This window comes from Chlamydotis macqueenii, chromosome 21 (genome assembly GCF_036417535.1).
Source record: "Chlamydotis macqueenii isolate bChlMac1 chromosome 21, bChlMac1.mat, whole genome shotgun sequence".
NCBI classification, from domain to species: Eukaryota; Metazoa; Chordata; class Aves; order Otidiformes; family Otididae; genus Chlamydotis; species Chlamydotis macqueenii.
The window spans coordinates 7,275,060-7,286,723 of NC_141576.1; the positions used below are offsets into that span (position 1 = coordinate 7,275,060).

Here is an 11,664-nt window from a genome sequence, read left to right on the forward strand (position 1 = left end):
GCAGAACTGCAGACAGACAAAATGCAAGCAAAGGAGAAGCAATAAGAGGGATTTAAGAACTGGAGGCGGTGCAGCAGTACAACTGCTTTAGGCCATTTTTGAGGACAGAGAGATGAAATGAGATGATTCCCAGGGGAAGCAACTTTCCACTGTCTGGAGTTAACCAGCACAGATCAAACCCTGGTTGGCTTGTCAATGACATGCTTGATATCAGATGGCTCTGGCTCCCAATTCCACTCCCTACTCATGTAGCAATTGGACCTGTGAGGAAGATCAAGGGAAAAAGAAAACAGATCATGTTCACAGCAGAAAGCCTGCTCCACACGTTTGGTTTGGACATGGAATATGCGTGTCTTCCGTGCCCCGTACTGCAGGGACATGGAAAGATTCAGCAGGTCACAAGCGGAGCTGCGCCTTGCTGAGCTAACCGGCTCCTGCTGGCTCAGAGAAACAGCAGAGCGAGAGAAAGAGGTCAGAGAGATCTACCAAAAAAGCGACAGCGCTTACTCTTCAAAAAGCTCCAGGGACAGTGGCCTTGCAGCTAGACACAGGGACACAGAGAGAGCACACACACAAATTCAAAGCAGCCGTCCCAGCTAAAGGTGTCTACAGGAACTCAGTATCTAGAAAAAGCAGCAGCCTTTAAGGTTAGGGTCAGACCAAGAGTAAAGAGTTCTTCTTTGCAACTTTTTCCCCGAAGAGCTCATGTTCTGTGATTTCCCAAGCCCCGTGCTCTTTGCCGAGCCTTCTTTACAGCCCCATCAGCGTGCTGTGTTCACAGGCAAAAGGAGCAGGGCCTGGCTGCGGAACTCGAAGCCATTTCACCATGTGAAACCTTGACGGCACGTTACTGATTTGCTCCGAGCTATCAGCCACTTGACACACGATGTCATCGACCTGGAAACTGCTGGAGCGATTTACCAGTCAGGAGAGTACACAACGGACACGTCCACAAGGCAAGGTCCGTTCCTCTTCGGGAAACTCCACTTGCTGGAATAAAACAATGTGTCCCAAGAGACAGCACCCGAAAGAGCCAAATTATCTTTCAAGATGCCACCAAACCAGGGCCACATTGCTACCCAGGCCTCCACAGCCCAAAACCTGGACCCCACGAACAGAGATGAACGAGATTTAGAGAACCCACTCAGCAGCAGAGCTTAATCTTCGATTTATTGTGCAACAAGCATAAATCGCTTTCACCCCAAGTTCCTCTAAACACAATTACAGACATGAAATCCAACGATGTTTTCATAAAGACCAGTGTTGTTGTTCCACCATCGATGTCTCCTATCCTTCTCGACCACGGGACATTTCTTCATTGTTAACCAGAACAACCAGGCAGGTGAAACAGAAAAGCATCACACTAAAGCCCTTAGGCAGGCACTGCTGCTCAGCCCCATTTTGTTTGCCGTGTTATCCCTAACCGAACACGGCGTGACCTGGCCTTGGACCCCGTGGCCGCAGTCACTGCACAAACACAACGGTCAAGAAACCAACGCAAGTGTGTTTGGGCTTCGCTGTTCTTGCGCTGTTTTGCGTACAACTAGCTAGGCATGTAACGGTGCGTTATCGTAAGAAGGGAGCAGCTCCTGATGCTCACCTTCCCAGGCAGCACCTCACTAGGAGGCTTTTAGGCTGCCATTTCAGAGCCAGATACATCAGTGGCTGCAGAGGAATATCATCTTAAGACCACCACCAGTTTCTCTAAGAAAAGAACAACTGGACAGTCCTTTGTCAGCTCAGCTTTGTCGGTGTATTGTTTAAATCCACGATGCTTCCGTATAAAAAGCACCTCCTCCCACACAGGCCCTCTTCTGACAGGGAACTTGCTTCAATCAACACATGACTTAGAAGTCAATTGCAAATTCCCAAACATGCGGAAAACCAGCCACGTACCTCAGGACACCTGCAAGGTCCGCAAACCCTCACCAAGAGTCACAAAGCAAGGGCGTTTCCTTTAGCAGGGAGAGAAAAGCAGTGCGTACTAACATTTGCTAGAGATAAACTCAACCTCTTCAACACAGGCCTGCAGTTTTATTCCCTAAAGCACTACAGGATTCCGGGCAGACAGAAAAGACAGATCCCTATGTGCCTTTAGAAAGTGCCATTTGTCGATCACATGGTCGTGGCTCAGCTGATACTCTTCACCCAGACCGGCTTCTCCAGGCCAGCAACAGGACTATGGCTGCCCAAAGGTCTTCATACTCAAGGTTTGCCAAAAAGCACATCTTCATTTTGGTTTCTACCCGGCTTTTATCTACCAGTCCATCCATGAGCAAAGCAGCCGCAGACTGGCAGAGAAGCCAGGCGGTCATCTGGTCGGGTTTCAGAGTCTTGGATGCTAGAACGCTTTCGCCCCAGAGGCTGAGGTGAAGCACGTTAGCAGCAACTCTAGCAGACAATCTCTGCAAAAGGAGGGAGAGGGAAGATTAGCCGATCCTGCCGCGCTCGTGTCACATCGCTAGCATGGGGCGTCTACACTGCCAAAAGTACCCCCCAGGCATTGTGAATTAAAAAGCTCTCTGTGACTATCTATTATTAGGCACCTGCACGTAACCCCCCAAATAAAGGTCCAGTCCCTGACACAAATGTCTGCTGAAATCCCCCAAAATATGCAGTGCCGCACGCGAGAGGCCACCATGTGCTTCAGCAAAGACCTTTTGTTTGTCTTGGAGCGCTACCCAGGCTGCAGTAACATCAGGATTACAGTCCTCAGCCCGCCAGAGCAAAGTGATCTAGAAACCACACTCCCAAAGGCCAGTTAGACAATCTCTTTGAGACAAGCTTTTCTTACCTTGCCAGGATCCCTCTGAAGTAGCATCTTTACCACTTGCTTCACCTCAAGGGGCACGTGGTCAGGCAGGCTTGGCAGCTGGTCTTCACGATAACTTCTACTTTCCAGAGTCGACTCCCCGTGGCCGTAGAAAGGATTGGCCAGGCCAAGGATTTCATAGGCAATGGCTCCGACGGCCCAAGCATCAGCTTTACTGTAGTTGATCACTGTGCCCGGACCAGGTGACGCTGTGATCACCTGCCACAGAGGTAAGGATGTTCAAATAAAGGAGCTCTAGCATGGGCTCTTTACTAAAACTCATTTCCAAGGGTTGAGTCAGCATTTCTGCCGTATTTAAACAGAGAGACTGAACCTAAGCTAGGTTTCTTCTAAATCTCTGTTGTAATTGTGCCCTATCAGCATGCTCTAGGCACTGCTCAGCCCACCAGAACGATGAGGGGAGTTTGGCCATCATGCCTAGGCTTCAATCGTTGCCCCTGACTAGCATTCACAGAGTCCTGAGAGCTACTTTGCACTGGGAACTCACGTAGACAGGAGACGTTTGAATGACCAACCAATACAGCACCAGCACTTAAGCTACGCAACGCGAGGTGCTCCAGGTCAAGCTGACAGTTAAGGATGTCTTTTCACTTTCCTTACGGTTATCATCAGAGAAATAAGAAAAGGAACTGTAAATAATGTCACAACCCCTTTGAACTTCATCCAAAAACTACTATTGCAACACAAGGACAGCTGCATATGCTTCTTTAATAGCTACACAGAAAGGGGCCCAAGAAAAGACTGAAGAGCAATAGTTTTGTGAGAAACATCTGTTCTGCCTCGTAACACCAACTGATTACGTCCCTCCTTTCAGACACCTGTTCAGCATGGATCCGAAGAGGGCTTTTTTTTATTAAGGCAAGAGATTATTAGCAAGCGTAACTCAAGTTAGGTCACAGACTTCCTACGCCGCTTTACGGGACACGGCTCTCTGTGACAGAGTGCAGGGTGAGACTAGTACGCAGTAACCGGCTACGGGTACCGCCTGGCACGACCGAGTAACGTCGATAGACAGGAACAGGTAGAAAACGATTGATCTGACGGCAGAGGCTTTCAGCAGGTATTACTGTGACCACACACCAGCAGAGACCACATCAGGAAGTATTGGTGTGGGCCTGAACCTTTCTAGTCCCGACTGCAGGACAAGCAGACAACCAGCACCACAAACCATTACTACAGGAGGATTTACCTCGGGTGCCATGAGAGAGCCGTTGCCGCCCCGATCCACATAAGAGCTGGTGAAAGGCAGTCTCAGGCCGATGTCTTCATCTGCCAAACAGCAACCGAAGTCTGCGATCACCAGCCAGGGGCAGCCAGCTGCGAACGACACGGGGCTAGCAGAGTTAGCGTTCTGCTGTACCTGGCTGTATCAGACACCACATCGCACGGACAATCTCAAAACCCCCAGGAATCAGCACAACCGCAGGTTGTTTTCCTTCTTCTCCTCTGTATCATTAGGTTGAAACATTGGTTTTATTAAAACAAAACTGGTTATTCCACATCCTCTTTAGAGGCTATTACTGCTCCCCACGCAACGTGCGCCTGGCAAAATGCTGTGGACACCATAAAACTGAAGATGCGTAAGGTTAGAGACTCATCCACGATGGAGGACTATATTCTTTTTTTCCCCTTTGGTTTTCTCGATAGCCAAAGCTACTGACACTCAGATATAGCCTTAGCTATAACAAAAGGCTGGACAAACTTTGCCTTAGTTATTAGTTCTTGTCCTGATGACAAGTCAAACATGGCAAAGTAGATTAATTACTTCTCCAGACTCCAATATGGAAAAAAAAAAAAAAAAAAAATCGATGCTTTTGATCATTTCTAACAGCATGCAGCAGAGCTCCAGAGCAGCCTTTCCTTCAAGAAACAAAGGACGGCATTAGTATCACTGAAAATCTCCCACCACTGCTGTACCCAGACCTTCAATTACACAGATCTGGCTGCCTGCTATTGCTTCCTGCCCATTTGGATCTCACTCAAGCTGAAAAAGAGCTCAGGTGATTAAAATCTCCATTAGAGAAGCTGACAGGAGAACAAGACAATGAAAACACTGCTTTTGGCTTTAACGCTGTCCGTTCCCTTGCCTTCCCATCAGTGTTTCACCATCCCAGGGTGCAGCACTATTAACCTGACCATGAGGTGGGATTTTAAGAACTGCTCTGTGTTATTTGGCTACTGGGAGATGACTGAGTCAAGAGCCAGAAGCAAAGGCTCCTCTGGCACCATCACTGGGGCCTTACTGTACACCCACCTGCACCAAGCAACGTGCACTGTGCTTGTGCAACACGTCGCCTTAGCAGTACTCTGCCCAGGTAGGACTTTCCCAAATACCTACACGACTGCATCGCTTCTGTGCATGACACAAGTATAAACTGACATTTATACTCAGCAATCTACATACCAGAATCAAATTCAACCAAGATGTTGTCAGACTTCAGGTCTCTGTGAGCTATTCCGTGTCGAACAAGATGGTCCACGCCTTCCAAGAGCTGCAAAATCATCATCGTGCAGAGACGAACATTCGGACTGCTCTCGCTCAGATACTGGCGCAGGGTGCACGGATAACTAGGCAAACCAGGAAAACCTCCGATTTAGCATCCTGGAAGCTTATCGCTTGCAGTTCAGTCCCAGGGCTGGCTGGGGACACCGCACCCTCATGTGTGCCACCTTATTCCTGACCTCCGCGATGCCTTCCCACCTCCCAGCCTCAACCTGATACCGCTCCCCTCTCTGCCGTTCCCAAATCCTCTGTTTTGCAACAACACCCACCACTGAATTTTCAGCACTCTCGCCTGAGTTTGACAACTGCAAATAAAAGAAGCCTCTTAAACAGCGCGGCGAGGAGCTCCAGGTATATAGCAGTCATTCTTACATGTTGTTATGTACTGGTATTTTATTTTGCAGGAAAGAGGAGGCAGATTAATAAAGCAGACCATATGACCAAAATGAGGAGATGTGCTAACTGGGAGAAAGAATATGTTCTTGAAATATGGCGAGGAGAGAGCACTTCTCCAGACACAGGCAGAACAAAAGAGTGGGAAACAGAAAGTGCTTTTTCATCAGTGCCACACAATGCCCATTCAAAACCCAAACCCAACCGAGAAAGCCAGAGATGCTGAGCACTAATAAATCTCATTACTGATTCTACTCGGTCTCCGGCGGCGTGTTCAGACTAGGGGTGATGTTCAGACTTCCAAGGGCAGACAAATGGGGACAAGCTTCACATTTCTTACTTTTAATTCGGGGTACTTATTAAAAGGAACAGCTTGTCTTCATTGTCGAACTAGAGTTAAAACCTCAAGGACTTGGAATGGCTCTTAAGAGGCGTTTCCCAGAGCGTACGCTGCTTTTTGGCAGCAGCCCAGGCCCAGTCTTCACAAGAACCTGTGCAGCAGCAGAATACACAGCCCCGCTGGGCAGCATCACAAAAAGCCCGCGTCACGTAACAAGCTTCTCTCTACCTACTTCTTCATCACCAGGAAGAGCGTGCGGCTGTGACCGATCCCTCTGGGATTCAGGCTTAACGGAAGAACGTCGGGATAGTCTGCGAAGGCTCCAGGCAGCAAAGGGACCGAGGATGTGAACGCCCGGATCACCTGGATTATATTTGGATGAGGCTGCAACTTCTTCCTCCCAAGGACAGGTTTTCTGCACAAAAGTATACACACCAGAGATTACATCAATCTCCTGGGCAGTTCTCATTCATCCCAGACGATACAGAATTTCTGGAATTGCTTTTCATTATCATGTCTCATCCTCCCCACCAAAGGCTTCCAAAGCAGCGTGCAAACCCTACTACACAGAGCACCAAGGCCGCCCAGTACGGATTACAGGACTGCACACGAAGCAAATATTCCTGGAAGCTCACATCCGGGAAACCATTTGGTTAGAGAGAACAGCGACAGCACCCTCCCTGCCCTCACAGCCAGTTTCCTAACCGGTGCCTCAGCCCAGCGTTTCCCACGTTGATGCGGAGCACCCGCAGCCTGAGCATATCCACCGCAGTAGCAGGCAGGTCCCAGCACTTGCTCCCAAGTTCAAAAATCTACCCCGGCGCTTCCCACAGCAAAGCAAACCATCGTCGAGGCATCATCCGGCTGTTAGAAGAACCCTATTGTAACTCCATTTCCCCATATACGATGGTCAAACAGGAAACCCTGGTGCTTTACCAGCACGGCAAAAGCAGCTTGGCTGGAAACCCTTATGCTTAACATGCAGCCTTTACTTTTATTCAAAGCCTACTAGCCGCTCCACGCTGCCAACAAAGGCAGAGCCAGTCCCGGGCTGCTTCTCAGTTCAAAAAGAACCACAACAGCAGCTTTAGAGAAAAACAAACAAACAAACAAACCCACAAAAAACAAAAACAACAAACACAATTCCTTTGCTAGACATAAAATAAAGGCTAAGGTCACACTAGGCGTATCAATTTAGACCCACTATTTTATGGCACAGGCAGGAAGCACGTGCTACCATGGAAGGCAGGTGCCGTATCTGTACCTGCAGAACGGATCTCTCTCCCCTCTCATCCCCTGAATGTCAAATGTCCCTTCGGCTGCTGCACTGCATTCTCAGTGAGCAACCTCACCACATAGCATTCATTATTCATTTGTATTGGCAACTCAGATGTATTTGAAATTTAAATCAGACAATCTGGACTGTGGACTCCATTGTTTCAAATCAAACAAAAAGAGACTTTTTTTTTTTTTTTAAACAAAAAGATAGCTACCTCCAGATGATTTAAAAGTTTCCGTGCAACCTTCCACCTTCACGCTGTTTGTTTGCTCACCTCTCGCTCAGGTGAAAAAGCGGGAACAGAGTCATTTTCCCGCACTTGAACAGTTTCCACCTCCCTGCACCGCATCCATGTCACACCTAAGCCAGTTCTAAAATCATACAGCCCAATCGTCTGATGTGTAACGCAGTCAAATTGTTACCAATTCTAGACGTGTATTTTCATAAGTAAAAAGCACCATGATGCATATTTAAATGATTTTTATCCGAGGTAGCAAATCCCCAAGGCAGCCGGCAGCCCGTCCCTGCATGACGTCTGAGGTGTGAGGCACTTCTGGAGGCATCGTCATTTAGAGAAAACATAGGCACAAGCCTCCTGAGCCACTAACAAGCCCAAGGCTTTGTTTTATCTGCTTTCAAGGAACTATTATGGAAAGCTTTGGCCTCCTTCTTAGCAAAATTGATGGATAAAATGAGTGCGTCACCACTTGAGAACCGCTGCCATTTCCATTGCGACTGTACCTGCGGCCAGGGACGGCTCCGTATTCTCCAGCTAAGGCAATCCCCGTGGCTGGGACAAGCTCTCGGCCCATGGCATCGAGGATGGCTTCACTTGACGAACCAGCCTGCAACAGCAATTACACACGGCATCAATTTAGGCTCCCCAATCATCCTACCTCAATACAGACTGAAGGCAGATAGTCCTGGCGCTGGCACTGTATCTGGAGTTACATCAGCTGAGACTGGATCGACGGGACTCCCTTCTGGACTTTGAAAATCGGGAAAGGCAATTAACTACCTAAAGATTTGTACAAAGGCCTTTACTCACAGAAAGAAATCCATTTCTCTCTTCAAATGCATCCTTGACTCTTAGCGCTCTGAGCTATAAGCTAACACTCATTTTCAGCCTTAAAACCTGACTGGAACAGCCCACAGCTAAACGTCGGGGTATTTCCAGAGCCCAGGGATTTCAGATGTCAGCATTTTGGAAGACTCCAGTGGCATATCCACTTGCCACAGCAAGCGCCACAAAACCTCTTCAACAAGCAGAGCCAGCCGCAATTTTTTTTTTTTTTTTTTTAATGCGGAACAGCCACTGTGGGGGTGGATCATCAGAGAGTCACCGCAGCTGGCAAACACGAGCGCCAACCTTGCCCATCCACTTCACGGCACGGGGAGCTGGTACGCAGGTTACTGCCCCACCCCGTGACCGGTGACTCGCACCTCGGCCCCACTTTGCAGCAGAAAATGTGTTTCTATCCCAACACCGATTCCTAAAGCACCGGCAGCAGCAGCTTTCCCATTCTTACACCTTACCGTTACAGCCAGCTTCAGAAAAGCTTTTCTTCCAGAAACATCACCTCCATAACCAACAACTCCACCACCAGCAGCTTTCCCTGCTGATTCCAGAGGAATGATGAATGCTAATTAACTTGCCCTGGGACTCTTCACTAACAATCACACCTCCAGTGTCACACATCAACAGCTTTGTTTTGACAAACACACGCACACGCGCTACATAAGTAGCGCTTTCAACACTTAAGTGTTAAACACTCCAGCCAGACGGTCCAAGTGGCAGACAAGGACATTAAGAATCGACTCCTTACCGAAATGTTCCACATCATTTTGATAGCTAATGGAAAAGCCTCTTTCGGTGGGCCTTTCTCTACAGGCTCCGCTTCCTCCGCCTGTAAGGCCGAGCCAAGATCCCGTTGCACGGCTGGCCCCTGCCCCGCAAGAGGGCTGCTCTCCGCACGCCCTCGATGACCCGGAGAGGAAGGAATAGCGGCTTCGTACACTGCAGCGCTGCAGCCCTTCCCGATGGGTTGGCCAATGAGATATTCTTCCAGCTTGAAGCCCTGCCAGCGGAAGGAGCTCAGAGGATCCTTCTGCGGCTTGGTCTTTCCAACAAACACTGTCTGAAAGGAATAAGAAAAGACAGCAGTTTAAAAACTCACTCCGTTATTCAAGACTTCCCAAGGAAAGAGAACTCCCTTACTGATTAAGCAGTATTATGCATCCCGTTGGGTTGGTCCAACCTGAAAGCCACAATCAGGTTCCAACCCTTACGGCTCAAATCACTGGAACCACAGGGAAAATAATTTGCAGACCATGTATTTTAAAACAGCCTTGGCCAAAGGTGCCCTTCCCGAGGGTGCTGCAGATGGACGAGAAGAGGAGGAATGGGCAGGGGGAGTCACTTGCTACGCCAGAACATAAACATGTTTTGTAAAGACAAGTCTAACTAAATACTGCTATAAAGAGCACACTAGTACACTTTTGTCCTGCTCTGTAAATAAACCAGGCAAATAGTACTTAAAAGAAAATCCCACTGAGAGTAACAACAGATGGAAAAATAACACCCTGAGCCCCAGCCGAGTACGAAGGTTGGGTAGTTCGAGGAAGAGGGAATCAGTGACAGGAGAAAGATCTGGGGGAGAAAAGCAAAAGAGACAAGAGCAAACAAAGCACAGGAGGGCTGTTCTGGACTATAACCACAGCTTTCATGATCCTCCGGGTCTGGTGGTGCCACAGACATCACCAGGACCAATACAAACCAGCCTAACTTCTCCATGAGCTACAACCCCAACATGACCATGGCCGCCCCAGGGCAAAGGGACACTTATTTGGGATGGCGGAAGATGGAAGACAGCAAATTTAACTACTCAGCCAGGGCAGGGGAGAGAAAGCATCCCGAGATGCTTCAGGGAAAGGCAGAACCTCTGCAGAAATGTGTTTGGCTGCCAGTGACAGCTGGCTCCGGACACCAAAGGTCTATTTTTACCCACGAACTACACTCAGCATCACCCGCCCTCTGTGTCCTGCCAGCACGGCCTGGCCCAGCCTGGCAGGGTCTTCGCCTGTCTCGGGGAGAGGGGACGGACCTGGGGACTTGATGCCAGCCTCCTGGGACACCAGACCCCCATGACCAGGCTCCTGGTCCCCTGCCTTTGTGAGGGGACAGGGACTGAGGGACTCCCCAACAGCGAGGACCTCCCCGGTAGCTGCTTTGGGGTGGTGAGGTGCTGCTGACCGAGGGGCTTCCCCAGCACCCTATTTTTGGGGAGGAAGAGGTCTCTGTGCCGTTGCCCACAGCAGTCCCCTCTTGGGGGATGTGCCTGAGGGCTGCTCACAGCAGTCCCCCCCACCTTCCTCAGGGGGGGAATGGGGTGGTGGACCTGAGGGGCTCCCCACAGCAAGGACCCCCTGTGCCCTTCATGGCGGCTGTCAGAGGGGCTCCCCACAGCAAGGACCCCCTGTGCCCTTCGTGGCGGCCGTCAGAGGGGCTCCCCACAGCAAGGACCCCCTGTGCCCTTCATGGCGGCCGTCAGAGGGGCTCCCCACAGCAAGGACCCCCTGTGCCCTTCGTGGCGGCCGTCAGAGGGGCTCCCCACAGCAAGGACCCCCTGTGCCCTTCGTGGCGGCCGTCAGAGGGGCTCCCCACAGCAAGGACCCCTCCTCCCCTTCAGGCAGGGTACCCCAGGGGCTCCGCAGAGGGAGGCCCGCACCCCCCGCTCCCCGCCCCCGAGGGCCCGGCTGCACCTGGATGTGGCGGCACGCCGCCTCGGCCCGTCGCTGCTCCTCCAGCCGCGGCTCCACCAGCCCCAGCGCCATGGCCAGCGCCAGGCAGGCCCCGCCGCGCCCCCGCCGCCGCGCCACGGCTGCCAGCCCTCCGGCCGGCCCGCGCAGGAGGAGGAAACGGCGGGCGGCCGGCAGCCAGGACAGCCAGGGCCGCCATGGCGGGGGCGGCGGGGCCGGCCGGGGGTCGGGGCGGAGGTCGGGCCGGGGGACGCGGGGCGGGGGGCGGCGCGGGAACAGGCGCAGAGCCCGGGCCAGCAACAGCCGCACCGCCATGGCCGCCGCCTCCGCGCCGCTCGGGGTGGGTGGAGCCGTGGCTGCGGAGGGGGCGGAGGGCGGGGCGGCGGAGGGAGGCCACGCCCACTTCCCGCCGCCGGGCGCAGCGGGTGCGGGAGGCGGGGCAGGGCGCGGGGCGCGGCCGGGGCGCGGCAGGGGGCAGCCGGGTGCGCGGGCCGGTGCGCGGTTTGTGCACGGCCCAGTGCGCGGTGAGGCACGGCCAGGGTGCAGCCCAGGTGCAC

General features: G+C 51.6%; 1 protein-coding gene across 1 annotated transcript; it reads right to left on the reverse strand.

Annotated features, from left to right (window-relative positions):
• Positions 1 to 1,152: 1,152 nt before the first annotated feature.
• PINK1 (PTEN induced kinase 1) lies at positions 1,153 to 11,440 on the reverse strand. The gene is made up of 8 exons (XM_086764586.1): positions 11,111 to 11,440; positions 9,175 to 9,486; positions 8,090 to 8,193; positions 6,302 to 6,484; positions 5,238 to 5,401; positions 4,023 to 4,150; positions 2,795 to 3,031; positions 1,153 to 2,405 (listed from the first exon to the last, which is right to left on the reverse strand). The coding sequence occupies exons 1-8, from the start codon at positions 11,420 to 11,422 to the stop codon at positions 2,145 to 2,147; spliced, it is 1,701 nt and encodes a 566-aa protein (XP_086620712.1). The 5' UTR covers positions 11,423 to 11,440; the 3' UTR covers positions 1,153 to 2,144.
• Positions 11,441 to 11,664: the final 224 nt, after the last annotated feature.

What these genes read in the sequence shown, in the direction of transcription:
- PINK1 (XM_086764586.1), bottom strand. Translation starts at nt 11,422, where the DNA reads ATGGCGGTGCGGCTGTTGCTGGCCCGGGCTCTGCGCCTGTTCCCGCGC. An exon ending in AAATGATGTGGAACATTTCG is followed by an intron (nt 8,194 to 9,174) that starts GTAAGGAGTCGA and finishes TTGCTGTTGCAG; the next exon opens with GCTGGTTCGTCAAGTGAAGC. An exon ending in GCTCTCTCATGGCACCCGAG is followed by an intron (nt 3,032 to 4,022) that starts GTAAATCCTCCT and finishes CCTCTGTGGCAG; the next exon opens with GTGATCACAGCGTCACCTGG.